This window comes from Gymnodraco acuticeps, unplaced genomic scaffold (genome assembly GCF_902827175.1).
Source record: "Gymnodraco acuticeps unplaced genomic scaffold, fGymAcu1.1, whole genome shotgun sequence".
In the NCBI taxonomy this organism is placed as follows: domain Eukaryota; kingdom Metazoa; phylum Chordata; class Actinopteri; order Perciformes; family Bathydraconidae; genus Gymnodraco; species Gymnodraco acuticeps.
The window spans coordinates 41,298-61,985 of record NW_022990153.1 but is presented as its reverse complement, the minus strand read 5'-3'; the positions used below and the strand labels follow the sequence as shown (position 1 = coordinate 61,985).

Genomic DNA, 20,688 nt, shown 5'->3' with positions numbered 1-20,688 from the left:
ATCTCTTGGATTTACACACGGCATCTACTGCACGTCTGTCCGTCCTGGGAGAGGGATCCCTCCTCTGTTGCTCTCCCTGAGCTTTCTCCCATGTTCCCTTTAAACTGTGGGTTTTCTCCGGAAGTGTTTCCTTGGACGATGTGAGGGTCTAAGGACAGAGGGTCTAAGGACAGAGGGTCTAAGGACAGAGGGTCTAAGGACAGAGGGTCTGAGAACAGAGGGTCTAAGAACAGAGGGTCTGAGAACAGAGGGTCTAAGGACAGAGGGTCTAAGGACAGAGGGTCTAAGGACAGAGGGTCTAAGGACAGAGGGTCTAAGGACAGAGGGTCTAAGGACAGAGGGTCAAAGGACAGAGGGTCTAAGGACAGAGGGTCTAAGGACAGAGGGTCTGAGAACAGAGGGTCTAAGGACAGAGGGTCTAAGGATAGAGGGTCTAAGGACAGAGGGTCTAAGGACAGAGGGTCTAAGGACAGAGGGTCTAAGGACAGAGGGTCTAAGGACAGAGGGTCTAAGAACAGAGGGTCTAAGGACAGAGGGTCTAAGGACAGAGGGTCTAAGGACAGAGGGTCTAAGAATAGAGGGTCTATGGACAGAGGGTCTAAGGACAGAGGGTCTAAGGACAGAGGGTCTAAGGACAGAGGGTCTAAGGACAGAGGGTCTAAGGACAGAGGGTGTCGTATTGTCATACTGATATTCTGTACAAACTGAAGTCCACTGAGACAAATGTAACATTTGTGATATTGGGCTATAAATAAACATTGATTGATTGATTGATTGATTGATTGACATCATTAAAGAATAAGACAAAGAAGAATCAATAAAACACAGAGCTGGTTGAAGTTAAATATGATATCGCTGCACAGCATTATAAGAGACACATCTCCTTGCACCAAAGCAGTCAATAGTGTAATGCCTGTAGACTAAGAGAGTCTTACAGCTCATCGACTCCTCAAACTGCATGTAGCTGAACTCCTCCTGACCTGATACAGTATTATATTATGTATTGCATGTTCGTCCCCCAGACTTTGAATAATCCTAGATTCAATGACCCTTCTCTGCTGATATACCTCGCAGGCCAATGTAGACAGCTGTTGGCCACTGAAATAGGTATGCCTCCTTTCAGAATCTAAATGAATACTCACTAGTATGGCTTAAAACACATTCAGATGGGTTCAGGTAACAGTGAAACGTGTGTTGTCTGGGGATGCACAATGGATGAAAGAGAAGGATGAAAGGAAGATAAAAAGGTTAGAAAAGTGTCAAAATAACTATAACTTCACAGGAAGACTAGAGGTAGAGGGGTGAGAGAATGTGGTTCGGGGTATTATCAAATCTCTGGAACAAACTCCCAGAAAGCTGCCGGTCCGCTGCAACTCGACTACTTTTACATCCAGACTGAACACTTAGCTTTTAATGGAACTATTCACATCTCACGCTGCACTGTAACTGTTATTCATGTGTTCACGTTTTATTATCTCTGCTGAATGTTTCTGATGTGTGTTATGCTCTTAATGTCTTTAGTAAAGCACTTTGAATTGCCTTGTGTTGAAAAGCGCTATTTAAATAAACTTGCCTTGCCATATATGTGTATAAAGTGTTGGTAGTAACCGGCTGTGTTTTGCTCCCGCTCAGAGCCCCTGGGGGGGGTGAGGAACCTGCAGGTGTTGAACCCCACCATGACGACTCTGAACGCTCGCTGGGAGCCGGCTGACGGGCGAGTGAAGGAGTACAGGGTGATCTATGTCCCCGCTGCGGGAGGAGCTGAGACCATGGTAGGACCACTTCCTGTCAGCTGAGCGTGTGTAGAGGTCGAGAGGCATAATGGTTGTGAACCAGGTGGTCTTGCTGTAACTCACATTGGAATGTAATAGAAATGAAGGAATATTAAGGATGAAGGTACATCTCCACTTTGGGAATAGTGCAAATAAGCAGAGGCGCTGATGATATGATGTTTTATTGGTAGAAATAGAGACCTATCAGGAAGAATGATAACAAAACAACAGGTGGTATTGTAACGTGGAACACATCGGAACAGTTCGAAAAATTGTACATTTCCACGGGAATAGTGCAAAAATACAGAAAACGATGTTTGTTAGGGTGTGGATCTACGCTGATGATACATGATGTTTTATTGGATGATAACTGTATCTTATCTGTCTGTCTTCTGTCAGCAGCTGATGAGTGATTTGTTTTTATTAATGTAGGAAACAGTGTCTGCAGGAAGTAGGGATGCTCCGATCGATCGGTCACCGATCGAGATCGGCCGATACTCACTCTCTACCGATCGATCGGTGCTCTCTAAACATGCCGATCGCGAGAGCCGATCGCATGACGTAAAATACATGACACTTTTCTCTGTGTGCGGAAAAACAAGCTCGCCATCATGGCTTCACCGGTCTGGCAGTATTTTAAGGTGTCCGAAAAAGACAGTAAAATAGCGGAATGCAACGTGAAGCAGAAATCCTACAGCTCCGCCCGCTGAGACGGACCGGTGAGCGAAACACACAAGAGTTAGACCTCACACACTGCTATTGTATCTACCTCTGGAACAAGCTACACTAGTTATACATGTATTTATTCTTCAGTCGGGTCACTCATTACTGGATCAGTGAGCTGCATGAGATACTGACAGGCTGTCAGGAGGGAGAGAGAGGGGGGGAGAGAGAGGGAGAGAGAGGGAGAGAGAGAGAGAGGGAGAGAGGGGGGGGAGAGAGAGAGGGGGGAGAGAGGAACAGAGAGCGCTTCCGCTCATCTCTCCCGTGTTATTCTCCAAAGTGAATGTAAACTTGAATAATGTACATCATTTGAATGTAATAATTAAGTTGATTGTTTGTGGAAGCTCCAGTGAATGAGCATTAACTGAGTTTAAACATCACTTTAAATGGAAGATTTAAAGTTGAAATCTTCCATTTAGGCCCCGCCCACTTGATCGGTATCGGCCGATACTGATTCCAGCGATCGGCCCCGAAATTGGCGATCGGAGCATCCCTAGCAGGAAGACACATTTCACCTTTGTGCTTGAAGACAGGACATTTTAAAGTCCTCTGTAACCATAACAACTGCTCCATAGTGTGTCGGGCTAAAGAATCAGAGTACCTTTATTCGTCCCTGTTACGTTCCCTCCTAACTAGGGGGACAAAGGGAAGTAACTAAACACCCAAATAACCGGGCGAGAGAAAAAGGAGAGGAAGCTGTACTGAAGCCACAAAGTGAGGATTTAATGGACAAAAGAAAAAGGGCTCACCAGCCAACTTGCAAAGCAAACTAAAATAAACAATACACGAAAAGGTAAACTGGAGCACATCTAACGATTCACAAGAACACAGGCCTCACACAGAGACATGATGCAGCCCGAGGAGAAGGAGAGAGCGACTGCAGCCTTCCTCAGGTCCTTTATGGAGGCTCTGATTGAGGATTGGGAGCACCTGGGGAGAGGCTGCACCTGGGGAGAGGGAGCACCTGGGGAGAGGTTGCACCTGGGGAGAGGCTGCACCTGGGGAGAGGGAGCACCTGGGGAGAGGGAGCACCTGGGGAGAGGCTGCACCTGGGGAGAGGCTGCACCTGGGAGAGGCTGCACCTGGGGAGAGGGAGCACCTGGGGAGAGGGAGCACCTGGGGAGAGGCTGCACCTGGGGAGAGGCTGCACCTGGGGAGAGGCTGCACCTGGGGAGAGGGAGCACCTGGGGAGAGGGAGCACCTGGGGAGAGGGAGCACCTGGGGAGAGGCTGCACCTGGGGAGAGGGAGCACCTGGGGAATCAGAGGGAGAGAGAAAGACACACACACACGACGGCACGTCACAGCCCCACAGAGGGGACATGTACATTTGTTACAGCAGAAAAGAGCCAAAGACAGCTTGATGTTAACTAAGAAGCCTGCATAATAAAATATAAAGAAATTACGCAAAATACTGTAACAGTTCTGAAGATTTAGCAGCCAGGTATATATTTAAGCAATAGCTCACGACAGGCCGTGGTATATGCTCATTATGTAATAATAATAATAATCCTTATATTTATTATAGCGCTTTATCAATGACTCTCAAAGCACTTTACAAATACACATTACACATACATGTAATGGTCATCTACTGTGGACAATACCCACAGGAGAAAATTCGGGTGAAGTGTCTTGCCCAAGGACACAACGGCCTGACGCAGTGGGGCGGGAGCGGGTTTCGAACTGGAGTTCCCCAACGCCCCCTTGATCTGATGATCAAACGCACAGACCACTGCGCCACCCGTCCCTGTCACATATCACAGCTAAGGGGCGAGGTTCGGCGAGGTTGTTCTGGCTGTTGCTCGGCGTGGTCAGAATATTGCTCCACTTTCTCCGGTCCCTGAGATTGGGCTTCCAGCAGCTCTGGAGAGAGCTTTCGCACCTGTGGCCACTAACGCTCATCATGTCTCTGCTTTGTTTCAAGACCCCATCAGAAAGCTTTTGAATGGTGCTACTTCTCCAGTTGGTCTGCCTGCTCGTCACGTAGCTCTGCATGTCGTCCTTTAGGGGCTCTCTGGAGAGAGGCACTGCTCAATCCACTCCTCCATAGCGAGACCCCCCGGGGGTCCAAGTTAATCTTAAATGTTTCCATCTTATGCTTTGTAAGTTTGTTTCGTAACGGAAGAAATGGAAATATATAAAACTGACAAGTCAAATCAAGCAATCTGATTGGTCGATAGTGTTTTTGCGGACCTCTTTGATTACAGATTTGAAAACAACGTTGCTTGCTTTAAAAGTAGCTCAATTCATTAAGTCAAACCTTGGGAAGTATCTAGATATCCTGCCCTGATGCCAGAGGAACACTGAATATGTGTCGCCGTCTGATGTCTATGTCTGGAGCGCTGCGTGAAAGGAGGGTTTCTGCCCGTTGCTTCTCCGCTGCTTTCTTGTTCCAGTCTGAAGACGGAGGGATACTGACTTGTTGTGAAAAGTAACTTACAATTCTACCCGTGGTATACGCTCAGTATATCACGAACCAATCATTGCTTGATTTGACTTGTCCGTTTTATAATGCAGGTATTAACAGCATATATATATATATATCACATAGTTGGTATTCAACAACAAGGGGTGGAAACTTAAACATTTGTTTCACGGGGCTTTATATCGTTGCATTCACTCCGCCGTCTGTCGGAGAGAAACCATTATTTGATTTGATTTATTGTTTGACCTCCTGTTTATTAACCTGTTTAAATGTTATATTCTGCTGCATGGACTTTTTTAAAGTTCTTAACAAATAATCTGAGGGGAATTTGTTGTTTGTTTTTTACTTGTCATTTTGTAAAGAACGCACAGGAAGGCCTTCTTGAAGCTGATCATCCTGCCATAGCTGCGTGTGTGTGTCTCAGTGTGTGTCTGTCTCCGTGTGTGTCTGTCAGTGTGTGTGTTAGTGTGTGTCTGTCTCAGTGTGTCTGTCAGTGTGTCTGTCTGTCAGTGTGTGTCTCAGTGTGTGTCTGTCGATCAGTGTGTCTGTCAGTGTGTGTGTGTGTCTGTCAGTGTGTGTCTGTGTGTGTCTGTCAGTGTGTGTGTCTGTCTCCGTGTGTGTCTGTCAGTGTCTCTGTCTGTCAGTGTGTCTGTCAGCGTGTCTCAGTCTCAGTGTGTGTCAGTCTCAGTGTGTGTCTGTCTCTCAGTGTGTCTGTCAGTGTGTGTGTGTGTGTGTCTGTCAGTGTGTGTGTCTGTCAGTGTGTGTCTGTGTGTGTCTGTCAGTGTGTGTGTCTGTCTCCGTGTGTGTCTGTCAGTGTCTCTGTCTGTCAGTGTGTGTCTGTCTCAGTGTGTGTGTGTGAACAGTGTGTCTGTCTCGTGTGTGTCTGTCAGTGTGTGTGTCTGTCTCCGTGTCTGTCAGTGTCTGTGTCTGTGTGTCTGTCTCAGTGTGTCTGTCAGTGTGTCTGTCAGTGTGTGTGTCTGTCTCCGTGTGTGTGTCTGTCTCCGTGTGTGTGTGTCTGTCAGCAGCTGATGTGTGTGATTTGTTTACTTCAGGAAACAGTGTCTGCAGGAACCACCAGCACCGTGCTCCGCTCCCTGCAGCCCGACACGCTCTACTCCGTCTCTCTGGTTCCTGTTTACCCCGGCAGAGACGGCAAGACCATGACCGAGAACGGCAAGACACGTAAGACCACAACGCTGACGGAAAAAAGTCCTAGACAGTCCGACCTTGTGAAAGTTAAACAATAATGTTCTTAAACCTGCCCTCTGGGGTCGCAATGTGACACAAGTACTGGACATAAGATACACTCAAATAACTTTTACCGACACACATCTTATATATGACCCAAATATATATATACACAGTATGTTCACTTTAATTCATTTCTTATTTTAAAGTTACTTAACTGTATATCATTTTAATTGTATCTTTCAGTCAAAGCCATCTTTATTGTCAACCTTTCAGTTTGTGATTGAAATACCGTTTCCCACAAACCCGAATACAAAACTGCAAATATATATATACAAATATATATATATATATACACACAATCCACATTAATTAATATTCATCTCTAATCTGTGTGAATCTGTGCTGCCCTGTTTTTCATTCTCACCCTGTTGTTAAATTACTGAATTTCCCCACGGGGTTAATAACGATCCATCTTATCTTATCTCTTGTCCAGGACCTCTGGGGGGGGTGAAGAACCTGCGGGTGAGCGACCCCACCATGACCTCTCTGAAGGTCAACTGGGACCCCGCGGATGGAGCCGTCCGACTCTACAAAGTGTTCTTCGTTCCTGCAGCCGGGGGCCGAGAGGAGATGGTGAGACTCTGAGGAAGAATTACACAAAGTCACGGAAAAACACATTTATGCATAAAATACTACGCTGTGAATCTTAACTGAAAGAAGTTCCTGCAGCTTTTAGACGACTCTGATGAAATAACAACTACTTAACTGCTGCTCAGATTGTCTTAATTGGTTAATTGCCTGTTTTGAATTGACTTAATTTTGTGCTTAAAGGGGGATATTTTTGTATCCGACATTATGACCCCAGAGATTTGAATTTGTTGGACTTTGACATATGTTTCCGGATGAAAACAGATCCGGCAGCCTGTTGGGAGACTTCTGATCTCAATGACTCTTTATTCTGAATCTCTGTGAACAGGAGCAAGTCCCCGCAGGAACCACGAACATCATCCTGAGGAACCTTCTGCCCGACACGCCGTACACCGTCTCCGTGCTGCCGGTGTATCCCGCCAGAGAGGGGAGGCGCCAGTCAGAGAACGGGAAGACACGTAGGTTACCTCTTATATTTCACGTTCAGCAACTATACTAATATTACATGTTATTTATATAGCACTTTTCCTGGTTCTCAAAACACTTCACCTTTACGAGCCGAATCTACATAGTTAATATGTCCATCTTATTTTCTAAGATTCTAAAAAAGTCAAACAAACGACAGGTCCGGAGCTGTTGAAACAAAACGGACAAAAAAAGACACTCGAAAAAAATGACAACTGTCGTAAAAAGTGAAAAAAAAGCAGAAAAAAAGAAAAAAATATATAGATAGTCGAACAAAGTGAGAAATGACAATCCTGCCAGAGAGCGGGAAGACACGTACGATACGCCGTTTGATTTCATGTTCAGAAACGTATACAAGCTGTATATCTACATCGTTATGTAACACTTCTATGTACTAGGTTGCTTTCAATCAGGAGTAGAAGATAATATAAATAGAAAAAACAATATCAAATTAATATAGCCGGCATTTTATTAAACATTCATACAACACTTTCACAAACCCCTCATCCACCCCAGTGAAACCCAATCTGCTATCATGGACAAAACAACATTAATCGAACCCGGGTAGTCTGTAGTTTCTCTCTCCAATGATTATCAGTCCTTTTTCTGGAGAGTGGAATCCTTTAATCCTTTCTCTGGTGAGGAAAAGACAAAAACTGCAGCTCCAAAAACTTTCGTCGGTTCTGGTAGTTCCTGGTTCCTGGTTCCCCGCAGCATCAAAAAAACCTTCATCGAACAATTCGACTTGCTCAGCTGCCACTCATTGAGCCTCATTAACAACCACACCTGGCCTGCTCTTCCTCTCCTCCCTCATGTGCAGACTCTGCTGCCCCAGCACTGCCCCGAGTGGGAGCTGCTGGTTATTACAGGGTGAAAAACTGCATTATTTGAGTGGGTTACATTTAATAGAAATAAAATATGAAAAAAGACAAGGGTGAGAAAGACAAAAAAATGAAAATAAAGTTAAAATATTTCTATACATAGAAAGAAAATATATAAAAAGACAAAGGAGAAAATAATAATAAATAAATAAAAACTGTCGTAAAAACTGAAAAAAAGACAATAGAAAAAAATGAAAGAAACTACAGTCGAACAAAGTTCACTTCAAAAAATGAAAAGTCCGGTTCTGTCGAAACAAGTTGTTTCTTCATGGTTAATTTTGGGACTTGAAGATGTTCCTATTGTCTTCTACTGCTCCGTAAAGGACGGTGGCAGATTGATCGTTGCATCTATGGTAAAACAATACTTGGATTGTGGATTAAAATCAGAGAGGGCAAAAGTACACACATCCTTTACTCAAGTAGAAGTACAGATACTCATGTTTAAAAATACTCTGGTAAAAGTAGAAGTACTGACTAAACTTCTTTACTCAAGTCAAAGTAAAGAGGCTTTGAAGTGTACTTCAGTAAAAAGTACCCATAACTAGCAGCTGCTTTAAAGAGTACCTGACCTCCCTTTATATTAATAGAACAATAATGTCATTGTTAGCTAATGAATGTTTCCATGCTGAACAACGGCAACATGACAACGTTTCCATTGGTCCCTCTTCTTTAGAGAAGACCAGGAAATGATGGATACACGGATCGTGTTCAAATCAATAGGCACGCAATGACTCTAAAGAATAATGATCACGCATCAAACACACATTCAGACTAAAGGAACCAGCTGTTTGGAAAATGAGAGAAGTAGAAAGTACAAGTATTTGAGTTCAACATGTAAGAAGTAGAAAGTACAGGTATTTGTGTTCAACATGTAAGAAGTAGAAAGTACAGGTATTTGAGTTCAACATGTAAGAAGTAGAAAGTACAGGTATTTGAGTTCAACATGTAAGAAGTAGAAAGTACAGGTATTTGAGTTCAACATGTAAGAAGTAGAAAGTACAGGTATTTGAGTTCAACATGTAAGAAGTAGAAAGTACAGGTATTTGAGTTCAACATGTAAGAAGTAGAAAGTACAGGTATTTGAGTTCAACATGTAAGAAGTAGAAAGTACAGGTATTTGAGTTCAACATGTAAGAAGTAGAAAGTACAGGTATTTGTGTTCAACATGTGAGAAGTAGAAAGTACAGGTATTTGTGTTCAACATGTGAGAAGTAGAAAGTACAGGTATTTGAGTTCAACATGTAAGAAGTAGAAAGTACAGGTATTTGAGTTCAACGTGTAAGAAGTAGAAAGTACAGGTATTTGAGTTCAACATGTGAGAAGTAGAAAGTACAGGTATTTGAGATCAACATGTGAGAAGTAGAAAGTACAGGTATTTGAGTTCAACATGTGAGAAGTAGAAAGTACAGGTATTTGAGTTCAACATGTAAGAAGTAGAAAGTACAGGTATTTGAGTTCAACATGTAAGAAGTAGAAAGTACAGGTATTTGAGTTCAACATGTGAGAAGTAGAAAGTACAGGTATTTGAGTTCAACATGTAAGAAGTAGAAAGTACAGGTATTTGAGTTCAACATGTGAGAAGTAGAAAGTACAGGTATTTGAGTTCAACATGTAAGAAGTAGAAAGTACAGGTATTTGTGTTCAACATGTAAGAAGTAGAAAGTACAGGTATTTGGGTTCAACATGTAAGAAGTAGAAAGTACAGGTATTTGAGTTCAACATGTAAGAAGTAGAAAGTACAGGTATTTGTGTTCAACATGTAAGAAGTAGAAAGTACAGGTATTTGAGTTCAACATGTAAGAAGTAGAAAGTACAGGTATTTGAGTTCAACATGTAAGAAGTAGAAAGTACAGGTATTTGAGTTCAACATGTAAGAAGTAGAAAGTACAGGTATTTGTGTTCAACATGTAAGAAGTAGAAAGTACAGGTATTTGGGTTCAACATGTAAGAAGTAGAAAGTACAGGTATTTGAGTTCAACATGTAAGAAGTAGAAAGTACAGGTATTTCAGTTCAACATGTAAGAAGTAGAAAGTAAAAAGTTGTAGTGGAGTAAAGTACTGACACCAGAAACATGTACTTAAGTACAGTAACGAAGTATTTATACTCCACTACTTCCCACCTCTGAACATGAATGATGAAAGTCTGTAATAATATGATATAAATTAATGTCATTTCCGTGCCGTAGTGCCGTTGAGCGGCGTGGGCAACATGCAGGTGATCGACGCCTCCATCACCACCCTGACGGTGAGCTGGAGCCCAGCTGATGGGAACGTGCAGGGATACAAAGTGATCTACAGCCCCGTGGACGGAGGCCTGGAGATCGTGGTAACACTCTTTATTTCATCATTATAATACTTGTTATTTATAAAATTAGATCAAATGCACTTTAAAACCTCCAGACCAAAGTGCTGTACAGACAAACATCCCACAGCTCAGCTCACACACCATAAAACAAGTACAAGTAAAAACAGTAGACTCATTTAAAAGCAATAAAAGTAACAATCTACAAAATGTCAAAACGCTAAGGACAAGAGGTGGGTTTTAAGCGGGGATTTAGTGACGTCATGCTTTCTGATTTTTACACTTAAAATCAGGGGAAACCTCTCAATGCTTGCAGTAACAAATAAATTAAATCTGGTCAAGTTGCCTCACGACATATATGCAAAAATCGCCTGGTTAGTCCGTCTTTTCCATCTTTAAGCTTCTAAATGTCCCAGTTAGCAGAAATTCAGATACAAGTCAGACTGTTTGAATTCAGACACAAAACGATCAAAGGATCAAAGTGACGTCATGCTTTCTGACAGGATAATCCCATCATGCATGAAAGCACCAAGACCCTTTTTCATCCGTCAACGTGGGCTTTGTGTTCCTGCAGCGCAGCTTTTAGAGAATAAGTGGCTGTAAATCCCGCTCCTTGAGACTGTGGAGAGCGTGAAACAACATCTGGCTGACGGACGTGTTTGTGTCTCGTAGAAACGCTGACGATGACATCATTTACCCAAAAGTACTTAACCAGAGGAGTTCAGTGCTGCTTGTGCTGCTATGACTGAAGTTGTTAAATCCTAAAGAATAAATGTGCCTTAAAGTTATTATGGTTGTATGTACTTTCTCTTCTGAGGTCAAACTGAAGTTAAAGATATCTTTTAAACAAATTTAGTGGGTCGAATAATTTGGAAATGTTAAAAAATGTTTTGTCGGAAGCGCTTTTAAATCTGTAATGAATAGTTTTATATATTTTAAGTGTGTTTTAATTATGTTTTTATGCATTTTACTCAGTAAAGTGTCTTTGAGTTTTAAGAAAAGCGCTCTCTAAATAAAATGCATTATTATTAATATTAAAAAAGGTAATTGAATGATTGCCTAAAAACAGTTATAAGAGACATTTCTGTCAGAAAAAATCTAATTATTCTTATTGTAGACAATCAAAAGGCACTAAATACATGAGTTACCAGTTAAACAGTGATATTACGTTTCAATAGTTACTCTGACCCTGTTGCTGCTATAAACGCCTGCATTTCGGGGATAAATAATGTTCCTTTTTATCAATTATCTTATCTTATTTAGATTGAGGGAGAGCAGTAAACTGAAATCGTTTTTTTTGTGGAGCTCTGCTGATCCTAAAGGTGGAGGAGGACAGTGTGTTCACCACCTGTGTGTGTGCGCTTGTGTGTGTGTGTGTGTGCTTGTGTGTGTAGGAGCAAGTGTCAGAGAGCACCACTAAGACGGTGTTGGAGAAGCTGCTTCCGGAAACCCGTTACACCATCACCGTCGTTCCAGTTTACGCCGAGGGAGACGGGCCGAGCCTCAGCGATGTCGGGAAGACAAGTCAGTGTTTAAACTTTACACGAGTTCTAGCGCTTGAATAAACCTTAAAAACGCAGCTGAACCTTCAAGGAATCATCAAACAGATTGATAAAGATAAGACGTACTTAATTGATAATTAGATTTTAGTTTTGTTACAGCAGCATGTTAACAAGGCATTGCACATGAATTCAGAATATAAATAAATGCTTGATATTAAGTGCACAGTATAACAGTCGATGGACAGAGTAAGCTCAACGTAAAGACACAGTAACAAAGCAGAAAAAGAGGGAAACAATTAGACAGATGTGAATGAACAGAAATGAGTGATATTGAAGTAATATTTTTACGGGAAAAACGTCGGACAAATTGAGTTTTTGTTAAGGAACCACTTGCTTCATGTTTTTTCTTAGATTCTGCTCTACTTCCGCATCGTATTACCAGAAGTGTCAATCTTTTACTTGAATGCTATTCTTTAAAGAAATCTAGACATGTGGCTTGGCGAGTGAAGACGAATTTGACTCTTTTCCCCAGTGGTAACAAAGCAGCATCAATTGAATCACTGACAGCTAACGGCCGCCAGAAAACAGTCTTTTTCTGACACATCTGGACACTAACAGCTGCGTGACTCTGCGCTCCAAATGCTCACTTCCTGTTTGGCGCTGACTTCCTGTTTCAGAGCCGCTGGGCTTTGCGAGGAACCTGCAGGTGACCGACCCCACGACGAGTTCTCTGAACGTCCGCTGGGACGCGGCCGAGGGGACGGTGCGAGAATACATCGTGACCTGGGTCCCTGTGGCTGGAGGAGAGCAGGAAGTGGTGAGCGAGAGACTGGAACATTAGTTTCATTTGTATGTGTTCTCGGTATGCACAACTTAATGTATAACAATTGTTTACAGAACATGTCTCTATAAACACACCATACCTGAAAAGGAGAAGACTATAATCTGATATGACCGGCCCCTTTTCTCAACAAAAAAAAATAGATGGTCTGTCCTTCATATTTTCTTATTCACAGCCAATCATAACAGTATCGTAGGAAAAAAGTCTTAGTTCCCACTTGACAGTTAACGGAACATTAAGATCAGATAAAGATTTTGTATTCCTTGTCAGAGTAGCAGATAGAGAGAAACACAGGTCATGTTAACAGGTTTTCTCATACCTCATTCACACCAACGGTGTTTCAGGGCCGGTTCGGAGCTGGAGCTTGAAAAGCACCGGGTTTTCCTGTTCACACCGCAGCGGAGCAGCCTCTTAGCTCCGGAATCCTGTTCGTTTCAAGCACCAAAAAATTGTCCGGCCAGAGCAAAAGCACCATATACGTCACGCTTACGTCGAGGCGGGGGCAGGGGCGGGATCAACTCCTGAACAACAACAAGAAGCCGGCGTTTTATCCAGTTTGTACACATCGATGGAGAAACTTAACAAGCAGCAGTGGTCCACTGAAGAGACCAGCTACCTACTGGGAATCTGGTCTTCCGAAGAGGTACAGAGGAAGCTGGAGCACAATCGGCCATTGTTGTTGTTGTCGGTGTGAGCTGTGAGAGGTTTCCGCGCGGTTTGGCTTTATGAAGCAGGCACGCAAACGGTTACGTCATGACGCAAACGATGACGCAATGCCGCAGCACCAGTCGGACTCTGGGCAGTGTGAAAAGAGCCGGAGCTAAACCGAAGAACCGGTTCTGAACCTGAAAAGCTCTAGCACGGAGCTTGAACCGGAGTTGCGTTGGTGTGAATGAGGTATTAGACAAGTTTACCATAACCTACGTCAGGTGAGAGTTTACACGAGTTCAGGGATATTAGAAAAATATAAATCAAATATAGAATACATAAATAATAATAACAATGTACAACTTCAACACATAGCAGGTTTAGGAACAACACTGCAAATAAGTTTTAAAAAAAGTCAAGTTAAGAACCACATTTGATCGTTGCATGCAAAATACAAAGCCTTTTTTATTCTGGAGGAACAGGACTGCTTCTGTTCTTTATGTCCTCTCTCATATTGTAGGATCATCTTTTTATTGTTGGCCTTAAATTCAAGTCTTCTCAACACAAACGGAGAAAAGCCAGCAGCTTGAGATGGTTACGCATGTTTCCAGGGAAAAAACCTTCTTTGCTTGTCCAGGAAAAAGAGTTATATCAAAAGATGGAAACAGTTGGAAAATGTACATTTCATAACCACTGATGCGAAACATTGCAGAGGCAGTTTCTACTGTTTTCCATAAAGCCCGCGTCACACTGTCCCGAAATTGACACCAGATGGAAACACGATAAAGGAAATGTTCAAATTCGGCTCTGATCGTAACAACATCGGGCAATTCGTGAGGGCATCTAAGCCATCGTATGACCACCGGTGGAGTTTCTCAGGCTCCGGCAGCAACTTCGTGAGCGGTGGCAAAATCTTTGGCATGCCAACAAATTGCCGAAGGACCTTGCGAAGGTTCATTTTCGTGTTGAATTCGTGAGTCCATTTTGCCCTTCGTAAGGCACTCGTGAGGGCATCTTGTCATATCGTTTCATCCTTACTTCGTGTGATCATCGGTGCCATCGGGCATTTTTCGCCTCACGAAGACAATCCGAAGGAAACAAGAAGCTGCCCGATTGTCTTAGGAAGGCAACACGACTACGTGAAGCCCTCGCAATGCCGTCGTGTAGCCATCGTATTATAGTACGATGACATCGAGATTGCATTTATTGCACAACAAAATCATGTAAACATATTATGTAAAAAACCCAATTTGTGTTCTGTGAAACTGAAAAGGATATGACATTGTTTTGTTACTTTCGTTGCAGTTGTATGTCTTACATGTAATTTAGGTTAACTTCCTGCTTTATTTAGATGCTTTTATTTTGAAGGCGAGTTTACACTGTTGACAGGAAGTTGCTGTTGCTATGGAAACAACATGACGGAGATAAGTAATATCTTCTAATCTACATATAAAGACGGAGAAAGTAAAGAATAAAGTGTATGTTTAAATGTTAGCACCCCCGGAAGAGGCACAAGCTCTTACGCTGAGTCTGGATACATTCTAAATCATCAGTAACGTCTACGACCATATTTCCGTGTGTGGTCCGGGTGCCATCGCGTGGCCTTCTGCAGGCATCGTACTTGCTTCGGCTGTTGCTTGGCTGTTGACCAAGTTCGGGGCCATCTTCGTGCGAAATTCACAATTCCATATTCGTGTGTCCATCTGGTGTCAATTTTCGGGACAGTGTGACGCGGGCTTAAAGCAGTCAAAGTGTATTGAGGTGATGTCTCTTGGTTTGAGGAATGTCGTGCATGAGTTGATTTGACTTAGAGACGGATCATCCTATTGGCAGATTTCAGGACTTACTATTAGATCAAATGGACACAAATCAGATTTATACTCGCAGCAGAAGCTTTGGTGCTTTACTGGAACGTTTTGGACGGAGAATATTTCTGCTCTTTGTCTTCAAACTTCTTCTGTTTCTCTTCCTATTTCTGTTTGAGACAGTTTGGACCTGTATCCAAGAAATCTGGGCTCGCAGAACATTCAACTGAGAAATCGTCTCTCCTCCTCTGCCAAACCTCCCTTTTCTTTATTTTCCTCCATGTTTTTCAGTTCAACCAGTTCAAATAGTTTCTTGTTGGGAAAATACTGAGTGTCCTCTTCCAACATCAGAGTAACATGCTAACAAAGGTATCAACTGCAGCTGTGAACATGACAGGATGTGTGATTACATAGAAGAGCATCAGGACTGTTTGAGGCATATGATAGCTATGTGATTAACATGATGATTCAGCCTCTATGGAGAAAGACATATGACAAGCATGCTCATTTCTGATTGAATGCTGCTTTCTATTCCTCCATCTTGTGACTGTGTAACTCCCTCTCTTGGATATCAGCATGTGAAGGACACTGTTCAGGAACTAGTTGATGCTCTGTATGTGATGACTACTTCCATTCTGGAGAGGATCACAGACACATGGATCCTGAGATTCAAGCTCAAGCCGGGGACCAGTGATATTTTACTAACATTCCTCTTCCTCTTCCTCCCCCAGGACCAGGTGTCAGGAACGACCACTTCTACCGTGCTGAAAAGCCTGGATCCCAACACAGAGTACACCGTCACCGTGGTGCCCGTCTACCACGAGATGGAGGGCCTGTCCATGTCCGCCAACGGGAAGACAAGTGAGTTCAAACTGATGTCTGTCCAGTGATTTGTATCAGCAGGAAGTAGCCTGGACCTGGAGAGAGGAATAGTGCTAATCCAGGATTCATGAACATGTACCGAAGTGATGTAGTGAAGGAGTGATGAAGGGATGTAGAGAGGGAGGAAGGAAGGAATGAAGGGACGAGGGGAAGAAGGTAGTGAAGTTTGCGCCACTCGGTTTATTCCAGCCACAGCATTTGCACTTATCCCGACTTTTTGTTGTTGTTGCTTTGCGTCCAATGAGAACGCACCATTAACGTTTACTATCGCAGACGTTTAACACTGGAACGAGATGGATAAATACATTTAAATTCCTGGGGTCTTGCTTTTCAGTAACACATCAACGAAATGATGGTACATTGACAATTTGATAAGTCATCAAGTCCTTTGTTGTGTTCCTGCTCTTCATTATCAGATCCTCTGGGTGGAGTGAAGAACCTTAAGGTGATCGACCCCACCATCAGTACTCTGACGGTCCGATGGGATCCTGCCGTGGGAAACGTTCGCAGCTACAAAGTCTTCTACACCTCCGAACCAGCGGGAGAGGAGAAAATGGTACAAACTGTCTGCACTTTTGTATGTCAGAATATGTCAGAAAATACAACCCTCTCTCTTTTCCTCCGTACCCACATCTCTAAAAACGGGGGAACAACGGAGCTGATCCAGATTTGCGTCCGATTAAACACGAGTATCTGTACTTCTACTTGAGTATGTGTGTACTTTTGCCATCTCTGCTGACAGATAGTTTAAATGTTTCCCTGAACAGGAGGAGGTGTTTGGAGGAACCACCACCACCACCACCCTGAGGAACCTGGAGTCTGACACCGTCTACAACGTGGCTGTGGTTCCCATCTACCCCGACGTGGAGGGCATCCGTCAGGCGGAGAAGGGAAAGACAAGTGAGTGACGACCTCTAATCTAAAGCATATGTACGGATCAGCTCTGGTCATATGGATGATTATCTCACAACGACCAATCAGCATGGGTGTGGGCGGGTTCATTTTCATAGAGTTTTTGCCCAATTTGATTCAAAGACAAGAGTTTTTTTTCCAAACATGAAATCTATGCCAAATATTGCCAAAAAATCTCTTGAATTTGAACACAATGGGGCAAAAAACTCTATGAAAATGAACCCTCCCACACCTATGTTGATAACAATTCAAACATGATACTAAAGGTATATGTATGATACAATTATTATACTTGCATACTTTATATTTCCAAGGAAAAAAAGCATTATTTTTAACATAATTGCATTTACATCAATATTAAAACATTAAAAAAGCCAAGCTGAAGGTAGAACAGGGCACTATAGAGATATAATATATAGTTATTATTAGATATTGTGATATATGACAAGATACCATCTCAGATATTTGATATATTCAATACATTTTCATAGATTTTGGATTTCGTAAAGTGTTTTTTTCCTGGTTTTAAACGCTGCAATACATTAAAAACGGTGTAATTTTCTGAGTTTACCAGACTTTTCTAGCTGTTCTATTAATTGCCTTGACCAATTAAGTAATTAAACCAACAAGCGGATGATTTTATATCAAAATATATGTATTTGCTAAAAAATAATATGATTTGTAATTGTCTTCATACAGCTCAGACCCAGCTGAAAGTCAATGTATTATCTGATTAAATCTTCCCTCTGACATATGTTTAACCCCACCCAAATATGCTCTCCTGTCACTAACAACAGAAATGTTTACGGCGACAGGGATCAACTACAACTATAAGATTAATAGCATTTGTCATTTGTCATTTTTTCGTGTTGTTTGTGCCTCTGAGCCTGTGAGTAACAAACAACAATGAAATAAAGCACACTCACATCGATGCCATGCAGAGAATGATGGGGGTTTATTGTTCTGTAGTCTTGCAAAAAAACAGTATTTCTTCAGGGAGGGATTCATCGAACCACTTTAAACACTTTTGGAAGATGTTCATTTAATGAAGGTATACGGACTTGATTTAAGGATAGTGAACAATGGGTACATGTATTTCCCTTCTTTGCGTTTACATCTCTCCCACACACATCACAAGAGGTGTCCTGTCTCCTCTGAGGTATCATCTGAAGTAATGCAGAATATAAAAAAAGGAGGGACCAATCGAATGAGAGAATAGGCATTTATTAAGTGACCTCATGAAATAAAATCCCACCAAAGGGACCGTTTAGAAAAGTTGAACTGATGCCACCCCTCTGCTTTGTTTTAGAAAACTGACATCCTATAGTTTCAAAATCACTCCTCTACATTTAATGAGGTAAAGATGACCTAGAATAACTGAATGGAATGGCTGCCAGTGAAGTAAAATGTCATAAATCAAGTTTAAAGAGTCCTCTCCTGCTGATGTTCGGGTGTATATCAGTATGTAGTGTCTCTACTTTAAAGAGTCCTCTCCTGCTGATGTTCAGGTGTATATCAGTACGTAGTGTCTCTACTTTAAAGAGTCCTCTCCTGCTGATGTTCAGGTGTATATCAGTACGTAGTGTCTCTACTTTAAAGAGTCCTCTCCTGCTGATGTTCAGGTGTATATCAGTATGTAGTGTCTCTACTTTAAAGAGTCCTCTCCTGCTGATGTTCAGGTGTATATCAGTATGTAGTGTCTCTACTTAAAGAGGTCCTCTCCTGCTGATGTTCAGGTGTATATCAGTACGTAGTGTCTCTACTTTAAAGAGTCCTCTCCTGCTGATGTTCAGGTGTATATCAGTATGTAGTGTCTCTACTTTAAAGAGTCCTCTCCTGCTGATGTTCAGGTGTATATCAGTATGTAGTGTCTCTACTTAAAGAGTCCTCTCCTGTTGATGTTCAGGTGTATATCAGTATGTAGTGTCTCTACTTTAAGAGTCCTCTCCTGCTGATGTTCAGGTGTATATCAGTATGTAGTGTCTCTACTTTAAAGAGTCCTCTCCTGCTGATGTTCAGGTGTATATCAGTATGTAGTGTCTCTACTTTAAAGAGTCCTCTCCTGCTGATGTTCAGGTGTATATCAGTATGTAGTGTCTCTACTTTAAAGAGTCCTCTCCTGCTGATGTTCAGGTGTATCAGTATGTAGTGTCTCTACTTTAAAGAGTCCTCTCCTGCTGATGTTCAGGTGTATATCAGTATGTAGTGTCTCTACTTTAAAGAGTCCTCTCCTGCTGATGTTCAGGTGTGTATCAGTATGTAGTGTCTCTACTTTAAAGAGTCCTCTCCTGCTGATGTTCAGGTGTGTATCAGTATGTAGTGTCTCTACTTTAAAGAGTCCTCTCCTGCTGATGTTCAGGTGTATATCAGTATGTAGTGTCTCTACTTTAAAGAGTCCTCTCCTGCTGATGTTCAGGTGTGTATCAGTATGTAGTGTCTCTACTTTAAAGAGTCCTCTCCTGCTGATGTTCAGGTGTATATCAGTATGTAGTGTCTCTACTTAAAGAGTCCTTTCCTGCTGATGTTCAGGTGTATATCAGTATGTAGTGTCTCTACTTTAAAGAGTCCTCTCCTGCTGATGTTCAGGTGTGTATCAGTATGTAGTGTCTCTACTTTAAAGAGTCCTCTCCTGCTGATGTTCAGGTGTATATCAGTATGTAGTGTCTCTACTTTAAAGAGTCCTCTCCTGCTGATGTTCAGGTGTATATCAGTATGTAGTGTCTCTACTTTAAAGAGTCCTCTCCTGCTGATGTTCAGGTGTATATCAGTATGTAGTGTCTCTACTTTAAAGAGTCCTCTCCTGCTGATGTTCAGGTTCATATCAGTATGTAGTGTTTCTACTTTAAAGAGTCCTCTCCTGCTGATGTTCAGGTGTATATCAGTGTGTAGTGTCTCTACTTTAAAGAGTGCTCTCCTGCTGATGTTCAGGTGTATATCAGTATGTAGTGTCTCTACTTTAAAGAGTCCTCTCCTGCTGATGTTCAGGTGTATATCAGTATGTAGTGTCTCTACTTTAAAGAGTCCTCTCCTGCTGATGTTCAGGTGTATATCAGTATGTAGTGTCTCTACTTTAAAGAGTCCTCTCCTGCTGATGTTCAGGTGTATATCAGTATGTAGTGTCTCTACTTTAAAGAGTCCTCTCCTACTGATGTTCAGGTGTGTATCAGTATGTAGTGTCTCTACTTTAAAGAGTCCTCTCCTGCTGATGTTCAGGTGTATATCAGTATATAGTGTCTCTACTTTAAAGAGTCCTCTCCTGCTGATGTTCAGGTGTATATCAGTATGTAGTGTCTCTACTTTAAAGAGTCCTCTCCTGCTGATGTTCAGGTGTATATCAGTATGTAGTGTCTCTACTTTAAAGAGTCCTCTCCTGCTGATGTTCAGGTGTATATCAGTATGTAGTGTTTCTACTTTAAAGAGTCCTCTCCTGCTGATGTTCAGGTGTATATCAGTATGTAGTGTCTCTACTTTAAAGAGTCCTCTCCTGCTGATGTTCAGGTGTGTATCAGTATGTAGTGTCTCTACTTTAAAGAGTCCTCTCCTGCTGATGTTCAGGTGTGTATCAGTATGTAGTGTCTCTACTTTAAAGAGTCCTCTCCTGCTGATGTTCAGGTGTATATCAGTATGTAGTGTCTCTACTTTAAAGAGTCCTCTCCTGCTGATGTTCAGGTGTATATCAGTATGTAGTGT

General features: G+C 42.2%; 1 protein-coding gene across 1 annotated transcript in view; it reads left to right on the top strand.

The window, feature by feature from the left end:
• LOC117546947 (collagen alpha-1(XII) chain-like) overlaps positions 1-20,688 on the top strand; it is a gene marked incomplete at its 3' end in the record, with an annotated part of 155,703 nt that overhangs the window by 96,802 nt on the left and 38,213 nt on the right. Inside the window, 10 exon segments of the mRNA XM_034217385.1 lie at positions 1,633-1,772; positions 5,974-6,103; positions 6,606-6,745; positions 7,089-7,218; positions 10,293-10,432; positions 11,803-11,932; positions 12,588-12,727; positions 15,936-16,065; positions 16,503-16,642; positions 16,854-16,986. Of these exon segments, the coding sequence (XP_034073276.1) occupies positions 1,633-1,772; positions 5,974-6,103; positions 6,606-6,745; positions 7,089-7,218; positions 10,293-10,432; positions 11,803-11,932; positions 12,588-12,727; positions 15,936-16,065; positions 16,503-16,642; positions 16,854-16,986 (1,353 nt within the window).